This window comes from Onychostoma macrolepis, chromosome 17 (genome assembly GCF_012432095.1).
Source record: "Onychostoma macrolepis isolate SWU-2019 chromosome 17, ASM1243209v1, whole genome shotgun sequence".
Lineage (NCBI taxonomy): Eukaryota > Metazoa > Chordata > Actinopteri > Cypriniformes > Cyprinidae > Onychostoma > Onychostoma macrolepis.
In genome coordinates this window covers 1863697-1878710 of record NC_081171.1, presented here as the reverse complement: position 1 = coordinate 1878710, position 15014 = coordinate 1863697, and the positions used below count along the sequence as shown (strand labels likewise).

General features: G+C 28.3%; 2 protein-coding genes across 3 annotated transcripts in view; both read right to left on the bottom strand.

Moving 5' to 3' along the window:
• Window positions 1-215: 215 nt before the first annotated feature.
• On the bottom strand, window positions 216-12226 carry LOC131523075 (5'-3' exonuclease PLD4). 2 transcript variants are annotated; one of them, XM_058749098.1, is made up of 12 exons: window positions 12107-12226; window positions 10956-10986; window positions 10790-10868; window positions 10538-10713; window positions 9118-9301; window positions 8922-9042; window positions 7619-7746; window positions 6153-6353; window positions 4668-4807; window positions 3273-3438; window positions 922-1018; window positions 216-847 (listed from the first exon to the last, which is right to left on the bottom strand). In XM_058749098.1, exons 2-12 carry the CDS (start codon window positions 10961-10963, stop codon window positions 651-653), a joined length of 1497 nt encoding a protein of 498 aa, XP_058605081.1. In that variant the 5' UTR covers window positions 10964-10986; window positions 12107-12226; the 3' UTR covers window positions 216-650. The 2 variants fall into 2 exon arrangements, with proteins under 2 accessions (XP_058605081.1, XP_058605082.1); XM_058749099.1 differs by having other exon boundaries at window positions 10956-11105; window positions 12107-12204.
• A 1193-nt stretch (window positions 12227-13419) lies between these two features.
• Window positions 13420-15014, bottom strand: part of cep170ba (centrosomal protein 170Ba) — a 28444-nt gene continuing 26849 nt past the window's right edge. The window contains exons 19-20 of the mRNA XM_058749977.1: window positions 14017-14068; window positions 13420-13925 (exon numbers count right to left, since the gene is read on the bottom strand). Of these exons, the coding sequence (XP_058605960.1) occupies window positions 13744-13925; window positions 14017-14068 (234 nt within the window). The 3' untranslated portion in view covers window positions 13420-13743. The remainder of the gene's footprint in view (window positions 13926-14016; window positions 14069-15014) is intronic.

Below are 15014 nucleotides of genomic sequence, written 5' to 3'. Positions count from 1 at the left end.
TATATATATTATTTAGGTCTAATGTTTTACATTATTATATAATACACATTTTTATATTAGCATTTTAAAATATATATTTATAATATAAAATACACACTCACACACACTCATACTGCATATATTTATTAAAGTAAAAATTTAAAAATATATCTTATATATTTTATTTTTATTTAACTTTTAATTTCATCATTATTTGAAGAGGAAAAATACTGGCAAAACAGATTGTGTAAAAAAAGATTAAAAGTGTAAAAAAAAGATTAAAAGTGTAAAAAGATATATATATATATATATATATATATATAAACTTTTCAAGTCATATTTGCATTTGTTTATACATTCTAGAGCAGAATTTACAGTATGCTCAGGGAAATCTGCCATAAAAACAGCCCTAAAAACTTTGATTACTTTGATATATATTCAAGCTAAAACACTGAAATGCCACATCTATTCTATTGTAACATTCTATTCTGGTCAGTTTATGATAGTTATTAAACTGTATAGTACAAGAGAATTATTTTTCAAATAATGAAATGTGCTACTAAAAAGCTTTAGAAATACAGAGGTTCCCTTATTTAGAGACTTTGATGCATATTACAGCTGTTTAAAGCGCATGTGTGCTATATGAGATATTAATATTTCCTGTGAGGTGTCTATGGTGCAGATGTGGAGAAAGCGCAGTCGTGGGTTCGGTGGAGATCGGCGAGCGGATGAGAGTATCTAGAGCTCCAGTCTCTGTCAAACACGGCTCTCAGCTGCTGATGGAACGAGCTTCCCGAAGCATCCTGGGAAAGCACTAAACCCACGCCGGCCGTCGTGTTGAAGTAGTCCGAGGACCAGTTAGACGTGCCTGGACACACACACAGGTTTGCTTTCACTTCAGTTCATTCACATGTAGGTTTGAGTGTTTGGCCTGTAACTCACCCACATACGCCACTTTATCCGTCACCATGTATTTGTTGTGGTTGATTCTGGAATAAGGGATGTGTGACTGGTTTCTCGCTGGAATAACAAACACTCTCTGTGCAATCAAACAACAATAAAAACAGGTCTTTATTGATGACATCCTCTTAGTAGAATTAAATAAAAACATTACGTAACATACATCTAAAAAAAAAAAAAAAAAAAAAAATAAGTAGAATTAAATACAAATTTAACATAATATACATCTGGAAAATTGTAATAATTAGAAGCAAATTAAAACTTAACTTAAAAATTGCATAAGCAGAATTAAAAATTAATATATATCTAGAAATATTAAATAAGGAGAATTAAACAAAAACTTAATATAATGTATGTGTAGAAAAATTAAATAAGTAGAATTAAATACAAATTTAACATAATATACATCTGGAAAATTTTAATAATTAGAAGTAAATTAAAACTTATCTTAATATACATCTGGAAAAAATAAATAAGGGAATTAAATAAAAACTAAATAATTTGTATTGTAATATACATCTAGAAAAATAAATAAGCAGAATTAAAAATTAATATATATCTAGAAAAATTAAATATGGAGAATTAAATAAAAACCTACTGTAATGCATATATAGAAAATTAAATAAGTAGAATTAAATAAACATTTTGCATAATGTAGATCTAGAAAAATTAAATAAAGAAAAATTAAATAATTAGAAGTAAATTAAAACTTAATGTAATATACATCTAGAAAAATTACGTAAGCAGAATTAAAAATTAATATATATCTAGAAATATTAAATAAGGAGAATTAAACAAAAACTTAATATAATGTATGTGTAGAAAAATTAAATAAGTAGAATTAAATCAAATCTTTGCATAATGTAGATCTAGAAAAATTAAATAAAGGTAGAATTTAAAAAAAACGTAATGTACATCTAGAAAAATTGATAAGAATTAAATACAAATTTAACAATATACATCTAGAAATTGTAAATAATTAGAAGTAAATTAAAACTTATCTTAATATACATCTGGAAAAAATAAATAAGGGAATTAAATAAAAACTAAATAATTTGATTTTAAAATGTATTGTAATATACATCTAGAAAAATAAATAAGCAGAATTAAAAATTAATATATATCTAGAAAAATTAAATATGGAGAATTAAATAAAAACCTACTGTAATGCATATATAGAAAATTAAATAAGTAGAATTAAATAAACATTTTGCATAATGTAGATCTAGAAAAATTAAATAAAGAAAAATTAAATAATTAGAAGTAAATTAAAACTTAATGTAATATACATCTAGAAAAATTACGTAAGCAGAATTAAAAATTAATATATATCTAGAAATATTAAATAAGGAGAATTAAACAAAAACTTAATATAATGTATGTGTAGAAAAATTAAATAAGTAGATTTAAATGAAAGCTTTACATAATGTACATGTAGAAAAAATGAATAAAAGTAGAATTAAATAAAAACTTCACATAATATACATCTAGAAAAATAAATAAGAATTAAATAAAAACAACGTAATGCAGTATACATCTAAAAATATTAAATAAGTAGAATTAAATAAAAACATTACGTAACATACATCTAAAAAAAAAAAAAAATAAGAATTAAATAAAAACTAAATAATTTGATTTTAAAATGTATTTTAATATACATCTAGAAAAATAAATAAGCAGAATTAAAACTTAATATATATCTAGAAAAATTAAATATGGAGAATTAAATAAAAACCTACTGTAATGCATATATAGAAAATTAAATAAGTAGAATTAAATAAACATTTTGCATAATGTAGATCTAGAAAAATTAAATAAAGAAAAATTTAATAATTAGAAGTAAATTAAAACTTAATGTAATATACATCTAGAAAAATTACATAAGCAGAATTAAAAATTAATATATATCTAGAAATATTAAATAAGGAGAATTAAACAAAAACATTGTAATATACATCTATAAAAATTAAATAAGTAGATTTAAATGAAAGCTTTACATAATGTACATGTAGAAAAAATGAATAAAAGTAGAATTAAATAAAAACTTAATATGCATCTAGAAAATTTAAGTAGAATTAAATAAAAACTTCACATAATATACATCTAGAAAAATTAAATAAGGAGAATTAAATAAAAACAACGTAATGCAGTATACATCTAAAAATATTAAATAAGTAGAATAAAATGACTTCTAAAAAAAAAAAGGAAAAAATTAAGTTTGAAAATCAAAGTAGACGAGTAAACAGAGGGCTTAATGAACAGATGTTCATGTTCTACTTCTGTGTAAAACAGATTTTTATTGACGACGTGAGCCTGTATTTCTCGTGACTCACCACCGCGATGTTGATGTTGTCTGACGGTGAATGAAGAGCATCTAATGAGCGGATGAAGGGCCACACGGCCGGATCTGATTCCCGTCCACAGCTGACCAGCAGACAGACGGACACGTTCCTGTCGACGGCCGAGCGCTTCAGAGCGTCTTCAATCACGGGCCAGTATCTGCAGAACCAAACAAACACCAGCGTCAGGGAGTCAAATCAAACGCACTCAAACGAAATCAGTTAAAGCTGTATTAATGGCAGTTTATTGCAGATTTGGCAAACTATATCCAGTGCTTTATGGTTTGCGCTCTGGAGATCGATTTCTATTTCGATGTGTTTTTGTAGCGTTGAGCAAAGTAGCCAATCACAGACATATCTCTTGATTTCTTGAATCAGAGGCGTTTAAATTAGAATCCACTCAACTCTTAAATCACCGGAGTTTTTGTTCAGGTTGTGTTCAGCACGAATCATATATATATATATATATTAGTGCCGTCAAACGATTAATTGCGATGAATCGCATCCAAAATAAAAGTTTTTGTTTACATAATATATGTGTGTGTGCTGTGTATACTATGTATATATATATATATATATAAAGACACACACATACAGCATATATTTTGAAAATATTTACATGTATTACATGTTATATTTATATTCATATATCATATATAAATATGTTTAAAATATAAACGTAACATATTTTTCTTAAATATATACATGCATGTGTACATAATAAATATACACAGTACACACACATATATCGTTTAAACAAAAACGTTTATTTTGGATGCGATTAATCGCGATTAATCATTTGACAGCACTAATATATATGAGACCCTGCAGCACAGAAGCAGTCATAAGCAGCACAGGTATATTTGTAAAATAGCCAACAATACATTGTATGGGTCAAAATTATACATTTTTCTTTTATGCTAAAAATCATTAGGATATTAAGTAAAGATCATGTTCCATGAAGATATTTTGTAAATCTCCTACCGTAAATATATCAAAACGTAATTTATGATTAGTAATATGCATTGCTACGAACTTCATTTGAACAACTTTAAAGATGATTTTCTCAATATTTAGATTTTTTTGCACCCTCAGATTCCAGATTTTCAAATAGTTGTATCTCAGACAAATATTGTCCGATCCTAACAAACCATACATCAATGGAAAGATTATTTATTCAGCTTCAGATGATGTATAAATCTCAATTTAGAAAAATTGACCCTTATGACAGGTTTTGCGGCCTAGGGCCACACACACACACACACACACACACACATATATATATATATATATATATATATATATATAGTTCAAGCACCCTCACTACTCAGTGATTTGATTCTGGAGCCTGACTGACTGAAGTGTCACTGTAACTCGTGTCTCGTTCACCCGTGATGATGAAAGGTCTTGGAAGCGGGATAAAACTCCATGACCGCCACATGAATGAAGTCCTGAGCTCCTCTGATGGCCGACAGGATCGCGTCCAGATCTCGGGTGCGAGAGTCCGGACAGAAGTCCGGCGGAGACGCCTGAGGAAGAGCAGAGAGGAGGCTTAGTCTCTTCTGCTCACCAAGGCTGCGTTTATTTGATCACAAATACAGGAAAAATTACTAAATATTTTTACAATCTAAAACAGCTGTTTTCTATGTGAATATCTGTTAAACTGTAATTTATTTCTGTGATGCGCAGCTGTATTTTCAGCATCATTACTCCAGTCTTCAGTGTCACATGATCTTCAGAAATCATTCTAATATGCTGATTTGCTGCTCAAGAAACATTTCTGATTATTATCAATGTTGAAAACAGTTGTGCTGCACAATATTTTTATGGAAACTGTGATACATTTTATTTTTCAGGATTCACAGATGAATAGAAAGTTCAGAAGTACAGAATTTATTTGAAATAGAAATCTTTGTAACATTATGAATGTCTTTATTCTCACTTTTCATCAACTTAATGCATCCTTGAATAAACTATTAGTGTCTTTTAAAAAAAAACATTTTGAAGCCACAGCTATTTTTTATTTTGTTTTCATTTCAGTTTTCAAGTTTAACTAAATTAAAATTAGTTTTGCTGCCTTGGCATTTCGTTTTTAATTTCAATTTTATTTAATTTTTGGTTTTATTTCAGTTAATGTTATTAATTTTATGAAAATGTTTTTTAAAGGTTCTAATCTTAGTTTCAGTTTTCATTTTAGTTAACTATAATCACCCTGTTTCATATAATTTTATTAATATAATAAACTAGTGCTGGCAAAGTGTTATTTTTGTATCGTTGAGATAATAATGTTTTCAATCGTTTTTTTATGTTTAAGTTTTCTGTTTTCTAATTTTAGTTAAAGTTTTACTCATTTTGTTGTGTATTGTTTGTAATTTTTAATGTTTTTTTATGTCTATATATATATATATATATATATTTTAGTACATAAAGTTCAATTAAAATGATTTATGTTGCCTTGGAAACTAGCTGAAATTAAATAAGTTTAATATTTAATAATTATTTTATTTCAGTTAATGTTTATTTTATAAAGTAATAAAATTTTTAATGTTTCAGTTTTAGTTTACTACAATAACCCTGTTTTATATACTACTGTGATTTTTATTATTCGCTTTATTTCCATTTAACTTTATTTATTTTTACTTCAGTTTTACTTTTAGTAATTGTAGTGCTTCAACTGAAATTTGATTTCAAATAGTTTGGCCAAGCAACATTTTTGTCTCATATTTACAATTTATGTTAGCTTTAATAAGCAACAACACCTTACGACATGAACATAGATGTGTGTTTGAGTCTTCAAACGCTCCTCATCCAATCAGAACCACCAGTTTATAATATTTTGAATGATTATTTCCAGAGTTTGTGAGTGTGATGTACCGTGATGTAAGCTTTACTCTCCACTCCGCTCAGGTTGAGCAGCAGCGGACGCTCCTCGTTGATGTCAGTGTCGTAGTCGGAGGGCCACGGGTGCGGGATGGAGGCGTTGGAGCGACCCGTGACCCAGTACGACTGGAAGATCTTCTGCAGATCTGCAGCCAGAGCGCTGGAGTTATAGACGACCACACCGAGCTCTTTGACCTGCAGACGTTCAACAGACTCGTTAAGTTTAAGTTTCTCTTTTATTATCTCTCTTAGGAGAAATTTGTCTTAGGCACCAGTGTTACCAGTGTTGGGGAAAGTTACTTTTAAAAGTAATGCATTACAATGTTGCGGTACTCCCCTAATTACATTACTTAGTTACTTTTTATGGAAAGTAATGTGTTACATTAAGTTACTTTTTAAATCTGGGCACGGCTTGCTTGTTTGTTTTTAATATAAAAATTTTCTTCTTTTACAAATGTGACCCAGGACCACAAAAGCAGTCATAAGGGTCAATTTTCTGAAATTGAGATGTATACATCATATGAAAGCTGAATAAATAAGCTTTCCACTGATGTATGGTTTGTTAGGACAATATTTGGAAAATCTGGAATCTGAGGGTGCAAAAAAATCTAAATATTGAGAAAATCGCCTTTAAAGTTGTTCAAATGAATTCTTAGCAGTGCATATTACTAATCAAAAATTAAGTTTTGATATATTTACGGTAGGAAATTTACAAAATATCTTTATGGAACATGATCTTAATATCCTAATGATTTTTAGCATAAAAGAAAAATCTATAATTTTGAGCCATGCAATGTATTGTTGGATATTGCTGCAAATATAGCTGTGCTGCTTATGACTGCTTTTGTGCAGCAGGGTCACATATGTAAAAGCCCTTTCACACCAAAAATGAAATGAATCCCATAAATCACATGAAGAATATGACGCAGGAGAAGAAAGTTCAACAATATTCAGCAATAACAAAAATGAAACACAAATGTCATTTTTGATTATTAGTATGGTTGAATTGGATCATCGAAGGTCAGTAGCAAAGACATTGGTTAATAAAATAGGATTTAATACATAATGATATTTGTCTTATTTAACATATTTAATTATTGCAGGTTTGTATAATATTCCGAGTTTGCATTTGACTGTTTTTATTAATTTTGAGGAATACTGAATCTGTTTTTGTGCAGGTGAGATGAGTAAATACATGTTCATATTTAGTAACATGTTCACACACAGCGCTCTGCACTTACTCATGATTTCTCTCAACATGGCAACACGAGAGCTGTCAGTCAATACATGAGAAACAAAGTAACTGGTGTTACTTATTTTAAAAAGTAACTCTGATATTTCCTTCTAAATGAAAAAGTAATGCATTACTTTACTAGTTACTTTAAAAAAGTAACTCACGTTACTTGTAATGCGTTACCCCCCAACACCGCTCGTTACATTCATCGTGTGACGCCTCTGACCTGCGTTAAAGCTCTCCAGTCCATGTTGGCGCTGCCGATGTAAACGTGTTTCCCGTCCACGATCCAGAACTTGCTGTGAAGGATTCCTTTCGTCAAACGGCCGAAGTTCACACGCCGTATCTGCACTCCTGCGTCAAAACACATATCCTGAACAACAACTAAACTATTCAAACGCTTCTGTTCATTGACGTAAAGCTGAACTAAAATACATAAAAACATAAATATTTAATGAAAAACTTAAATTTATTTTTTTTTATTTTTTTTTTTAGAAATGTTGAGTTTAAGATGAAGCAATAAAATTACTAACGGGAAGAAAAATAAAACTGAGAGTGAAATGAAAATAAATTAAATATAAATAGTAATATTAAAGAAATAAAAATAATAAAAATGACAAAAAAAAAATTGACTAAAAAAATTAACAATAAAATGAAAACTAAAAAATAGAAAATAAAATGGCATCTAACAAAAGCACTAAATGGAAATGAATAAAAACTAAAAATGAAAGTGAAATAATAATTGAATCTAAATGATAATAAAAATGACAAAACACAACAAAATTACTAAAATAAATTAAATTAATAATTAAAAATAAATTTAAAAATAGAAAAATAAAATGGTAACTAACAAAAGCACTAAATGGAAATAAATAAAAACTAAAACTTAAAGTGAAATAAAATCCATTGAAAATCCATTAAATCTAAAAAAAAAAAAAGAAACACACACACAACAAAAATTAATTAAACTAAGTAAAATTAAAACTAAAAATATAAAATTAAAAAAATTGAACTAAAACTGAAAAAATAAATATATAAGTAATTACAAATAATTTTAAAACTAATTTATAAAAAAAAAAAAAACTAATACAATTAAAATGGAAACTAAAATTATATTAAAAAAATACAATATAAAAAAATGAAATGAAAAACCTAAACTAAACAAAAATTAGAAATGTTGCCTTAGCAACTAACTGAAATAAGTTTAAACCGAAGCACTAAAATTACTAAATGGAAATAAATAAAAATAAACCTAAACAGTAATATTTAAAAACGTATACAAATTACAAAAGCACATAACAAAATGACTAAAAATTAAACTAATAATCAAAGTAAAATCTAAAAATATTAATAAAAGCTACAATGGTATACAAACGGTTGAGGAAAACGTCTAATTTCAAGAGATAAACAACAGTAGATATATTCTTTCTTGCAACTTGCAGCTAATTATTTGAGTTAAATCATGCATGTCAGTGAATGGAAAGAAACTAGTTTGAAGTCTGTCAAATGAAATGCTAATAATTGCTGACCGTGTTCTCGGAGGGTTTTGAGGTCGGTTGAATTGGGAGCTAATGTAGGGATGCTGGTGACGACGCGCACCGACACGTTTCTGGACGGTAAAGCCTTGAGCTCTTCTAAAATCTCTCTGCCCTGAGGAGCACAATCATGCTGTTCGTCAGAAGAATACTTTCACATGCAGCATACTGCAAGCGTGTCTCTCTGTACCAGTGCGTCGCTGGAGGAGTTGACGCTGATGTCTTCTCCGGTCAGACACCAGTAGAACGACGCCACCTCGATCCGATCAGAGGCCAGAGACAGAAGATCCTTCCAGGCTTCATACAGATCCACTCCAGCGCTCACGTTTCTCCCGTAATCCACGCCCAGAGGAAAACTCTCAACCAGAACAATACTGAGAGAAATCACACAACCACAGTCTGCTTCAGGATCAATAATAATCTGCTTTATTACATTATTCTCCACAGAAAGCAGATTCACTCAAAGCCATCGCATCCGCACCGTCATTACTCACCCAAAATACTCAGAAAATCATGCCATCGTTCATAAAAGGACACGTAATATCATCTGTGTGCTGTTAGTGAAAGAATACAAGCACAAATCCACCACAGCAGTGAACTAAAAATAATCAGAATAATGCTAAAAAGTTATTTTATTAAGCTTAGTTGCCCAGGCAACATTTTTTCATTTTGGTACTAAAAAACTAAATCTAAATAAAAATAACAAAACACAACAAAATTATTAAAACTTTAAAATTGAAATAAAAAAAGAAAATATAAAAACTGAAATCTAATTAAGAATATTAACATATTTTTAATTAGATATTAATTAAATAAATAAATAAGTTAAAAATAAACACATAAATGAATAAATGAATAGTGGCCAAAAAGATTCATATTATAATATTAATAGTTCTATTCTATTCTATTGGGGGAAAATATTTCAGTCTGTTATACATATTTCATCTAAAAAAACTAATTTCCATTAAATTGAACTCGGTGTACATATTATGCACTTAAAATACACGTGAAGTATTTTAAATAATTTAAAAGTATAAAAACTAAATTCTGAATTTTTATTTATTATTTCAACTAGTTCCTAAGCAACTCGTCTCATTTTTGTTAAGTTTAAGTACAATGTACAAAAAAAAAAAAAATTACGTGACAAAAACACAACAAAATGACTAAAACTCAAAAAACACAGAATTTGTCAAACAAACAAACAAATAAATAATAAAGTTAAAAAAAATGTTTAATTCCATTGTGTGGCAGTAAAAAAACATTTACGTCTGTAATAAAATTGAACTGAAGCTGAAATGTTCTACATATTATGAATTTTGAAAAAAAAAATTTTTTTTAAATGTAAATATGTATTACATTTAATTTATTTATTAAGTATTTGCTGTAAAACGATAAATCGCATCCAAAATAAACATTTTGTTTACATAATATATGTGTGTATACTTCTGTAAATATCAAAGCAGTTGCATTTGCTTTGGTTTTAATTGAACTAATTTTATATTAAGCAAAGTTCAGCAAATATGAATAAATCTAATATAAATAATTTGTTGGAATATTAACAATATGAAGGTGACAGGAAGTGAAAGCATGGAAACAGGAAGTAACCTCACCTGCTCTGCTGGTCGGGGCCGGTCTGATTGCAGCATGATGGAGTGTGATGAGGATTCAGAGCCTCGTTGATTCGATCCTCGTACTTCAATCTCTCGATTACTGCGATGGCCAATAAAATCCCCAAAACCAGCAGAGCTGCAGCGGCCAGCAGAGCCGAGACGGGACACTTCGAGTCCTGCCAAAAACACAAGAACATCACTAACTCTGATAGAAAACATCAGCTCACGAGACGCTCTGAAGCCCGGACTCACCCTGCGACTGGACACATAGCTGTCGTGTAAACTCTTATACGGAGACGCCAGCTCATGACCGGCCAGTAACCGTGAAGATCTGGAAGCACAGCATGAATCTGATTGAGAATATTCTCCTTATTAATCAACAGAAAGCAAATAATGTGTAAAGCGGCAGTGAACTCACGCAGGCATGCTGAAGCAGGTGCTGATGTTTTCTGGCGTGACACATGAAGGGAAATATTCTTAAATAGGCCAGTTAGTTCCTCATTCGCTTTTCATTTCTGTTTTTTAATGCCACAGCGACACTCGTCTAATGTTCAAAGGGGCTTTCAGACTTATGTCAGAAGGAAATATATTTCATTAACTAAATAATTATAAAAATAAAAACAAGTAAATAGTATAAATAAAATTAATAATATGAAATAAATGGAAATATAATAAATAAACATGTTTAATTAAAAATAAATAAATAAAAATAAAAAGTAAATAAATCAAAGATTAATAAATACAAATAATAAATAAATAGAAAACAAAAATAAATAAAAAGTAATAAATATTAAATAAAAATTGAAAAGTAAAAATAAATAGAAATGTAAAAAAATAAAGATGGAAATATTAAAAAAATAAAAATAGAAATAAAAATAAACAGAAAAGACAAATAAAAACTAAGTAAATAAATAAAATTAATACAATAAAATTATTTTAAAATTATTTATATTAATAAAAATAAATAACAAACAGTAAATAATATATAAACAATTAATTGAATCTGTGCCAAACTAATAAATAATATTTACAAAATATGTCTCTATTTGCTAGGATCTCAACTCAAATTTAAAACAATTAGGCATCAAAAAGCACTTTTAAAATATGAATGTTTGTGAAATGTGAAAGCAAATAGTAAAAATGCATAAAGAGGATTACAAACTTTTATAATTAAATTTATAATTAAAATTACAGACTTGTATCTTCTGTGAGCTGAATGCAGAGATTTTAAAGAGTGTTTATTGAGAATAAAAATGGTGTAGGATCCACTTTCAATCAATTTTAACTCACAAATCTTTTACAAATAGTTAAAGAAAAACAACAACACATTAAATTAACCATAATTCTGAAATAGAAAGACTTAAATAGTATTTCCTAAATGTATTCCAATGATCTTTGTTTTATTTACATTTTTACGGTTTATAAATAAATGCCTTAATGCACATCAGCATCAAAGATTTATATTCATCATCACACTGAAAGAGGAACTTAGAGCCGTCGCATCTCAGCTCTTATGTTATCAAATTATAATAAACTATTTGCATGCTGTGCAATATTAATATTACATACCTCATTCATCCAAACAGGTCACACAGGAATTAATGAGCAAGAAAGAGATGTTTTTCAGAAACTCCCGACTGCTCTGAGAAACAGTATAACATCAGTTTCATTTCAGCAGAAACACGACTGATCACAGCTTCACTCAATTATGATTACATAAGCATTTATTATCAGAGCTTCATTTACACACGTTTACACAAGCTTTAGTAAAAGAACTAGTCAGGCAGAACTAAAACCTACTGATTTATGCTAAAAAAACAAAAAAACAAAAAGACTGGTAAGACTGCAAAAATGAGTGTCTTACTCAGCATTTTTGCTTGTTTTCCAGTACAAATATCCAAGCATCCTGAGACCAAGATACATTTTTGAATTTTGAATAAGATATTAAGTCTTGTTTTCTAAATAAAGTGAGTTCGGACTTAAGAGCTTAAAACAGGAAAAATATCTCAAATCTAAAAAATAATCTTGTTTTTCTCTTGAATTAAGTTTATATTTCTGAACTGTTAATTTTTTTTTCTTGTTTGTAAGCTTAAATTTCACATCAGTGATCTTTTATTAAAATAATATTGATGTGAATATATACACACTTAAAAAAAAAAAAAAAAATTTCCTGTGTAGTATTTTTGTCTTGATTTCGGTACACCTTTTTTGTAAAATAATAAAATTAATTTGAGTTTAATTGAGATACTGTTATTGTTTTTATTAATATTTTGTTTTCATTTGATTTTTTGTTAAAGTTTCAATAATTTTACTTTTTAGGGATTTTTATATCGTTTTTAAAAATGATTTTAATACATCAAATTAAACTAAATGAAAATAGGAAATGCTGCCTTGGCAAATAATTAAGATTCTTTTATATTGTATGTCAGTTGAATTGTGCATTTCATTTAAAAATTTATTTCAGTTTCAGTTTATTTTATTTGTTCATTTTATATAAAATAAGTTTTTTATTTATTTTTATGGTTTTGGTAGTAGTTTTAGTTAACTATATAACCCTGATATGATAGTAGACTGAAATCAGAGAAAAAAATAAATAAAAAATAATAACAACAATAACACATATATATAAATAATACAAAAAATTATATGTATATATTAAAAAAAAAAAAGTTATTATTATTTTTCTCTGATTTCAGTCTAATATCATATCAGGGTTATATATATATATATATATATATATATATATATATATATATATATATATATAAATAATATATATATATATATATATATATATAAATAATATCTCAACATGGACGGTCACGTTGTTCACAGTAAAAATAAAGACAAAACAACAAAACTCATACATTTGAATTCTTTAATGATCTTTAACATACAAATACCCTGTCCAACAGAGACATAAAGTGATTTAAATAATCATTTTAATTATTTGACCATAACAACCATCACAAATAACAAAGATAAAGAAAAATCAATAACGGTGTATTTACATTTAATGCCAAACTCTGCAGTTTCTCAAAGCCACAAGCTGCTGAAATCGCCATCCAGGTTTGTTTGGAGGAATAGAAATGTGCAAATATTATCTCAGAGAAGAAACACGAGCTCGTGACCGAGCCAGCAATCGCTCCAGATGGGTCGGATTCAGATTTATGAGCTGAAATCATATCAAAGTGACTCGTGACTCATCACACCAGTGAACTCTCTCGGTCTGTGCTCCTGAACATTCGCCGGCTGTTCGGTGTCGCTCCGCCGCCTCGATGCGCCGCTCTCGCGTCCCGGGACGCCGCTCTCGACGCACGAACCCCGGCGGAAGAAACCGTGCGGCTGAGATCCGGGTTTCCTCGAGGATCCATGACGGCGTTGATGACTGAGAGAGACACGAGAGAGGACGGCGCTCATCAGCGGCTTGTCTCAGGTTTAATATCAGATAAACAGAAGAGGAACGTGGATCTACTGACCTTCCAGCTGTTTCTGGACTCTCTGCAGCTCTTTCAGAATTGATGCAATTTCCTACAAGACAAGCAAAAAATTTAAAACCATTCAGTAATAAAAACATTAGATATGAACCAGGGTTATTATTGTTAACTAAAACCTTAAAAAGAAAAGTGTGTTACTTAAAATGAATCGTTTAGTGAATTAAAATTAAAAACTTATATTATTTGTTATTTCTCATTTGGGTTTAATTTAAATGGAAGCAAGGTAATTATAGGCAACTAAAACCATTAAAAAACATTTTTTGTTACCTGAAATAAATGTAAATGAAAAGGAAATAAGTTAAAAAAATATATATTTCAGCTAGTTGCCAAGCTAACATTTCTCAGTTTAACTTCATGTGCTAAAATAACAAACTAATAAAACTAAAATTAAATTAATAAAAACTATACAGACATAAATGAAAACAAAAACATCTAAAAACACAACAAAATTACTACAACTTTAAAATTAAAACAGAACATGTAAATAAAAACGGATTCAAAATATTAATAAAACCTATAATAGTATCTAGATCCTAAAATAAATACTGACTTTAAGTACTAAAATAACTAAAACTAAAATTAATAAAAACTATATTTATAAAATTTGTTTGTTTACACAAGCTTCTGTGGCTATTTTCATGGCGAGAACATTTATGGCTGAATTATCCATTTTTCTGTATTTATCAAACAAAATAAAAACTAATAAAATGACAAAAACACACAACAAAATTAATAAAACTTTAACAGAAAATATAAAAATACTATATAGTATATTAATGATACTAAAATAACACTGATATGAACAATTTACTGCATCCCAGGTCTAATATACTCCCTGAATTGATAAACAATCAAAAAAAATATATATAATAATAATAATAATAATAATAATAATGACAAACACAACAAAATTAGTACAACTGACTAAAACTAAAATGAGAAAATAAAATTTAATTAAAATATGAATAAAAACTATAATA

What these genes read in the sequence shown, in the direction of transcription:
- LOC131523075 (XM_058749098.1), bottom strand. An exon ending in GCTATGTGTCCAGTCGCAGG is followed by an intron (nt 10,714 to 10,789) that starts GTGAGTCCGGGC and finishes TGTTTTTGGCAG; the next exon opens with GACTCGAAGTGTCCCGTCTC. An exon ending in AAGACCTTTCATCATCACGG is followed by an intron (nt 3,439 to 4,667) that starts GTGAACGAGACA and finishes TTGGTTCTGCAG; the next exon opens with ATACTGGCCCGTGATTGAAG.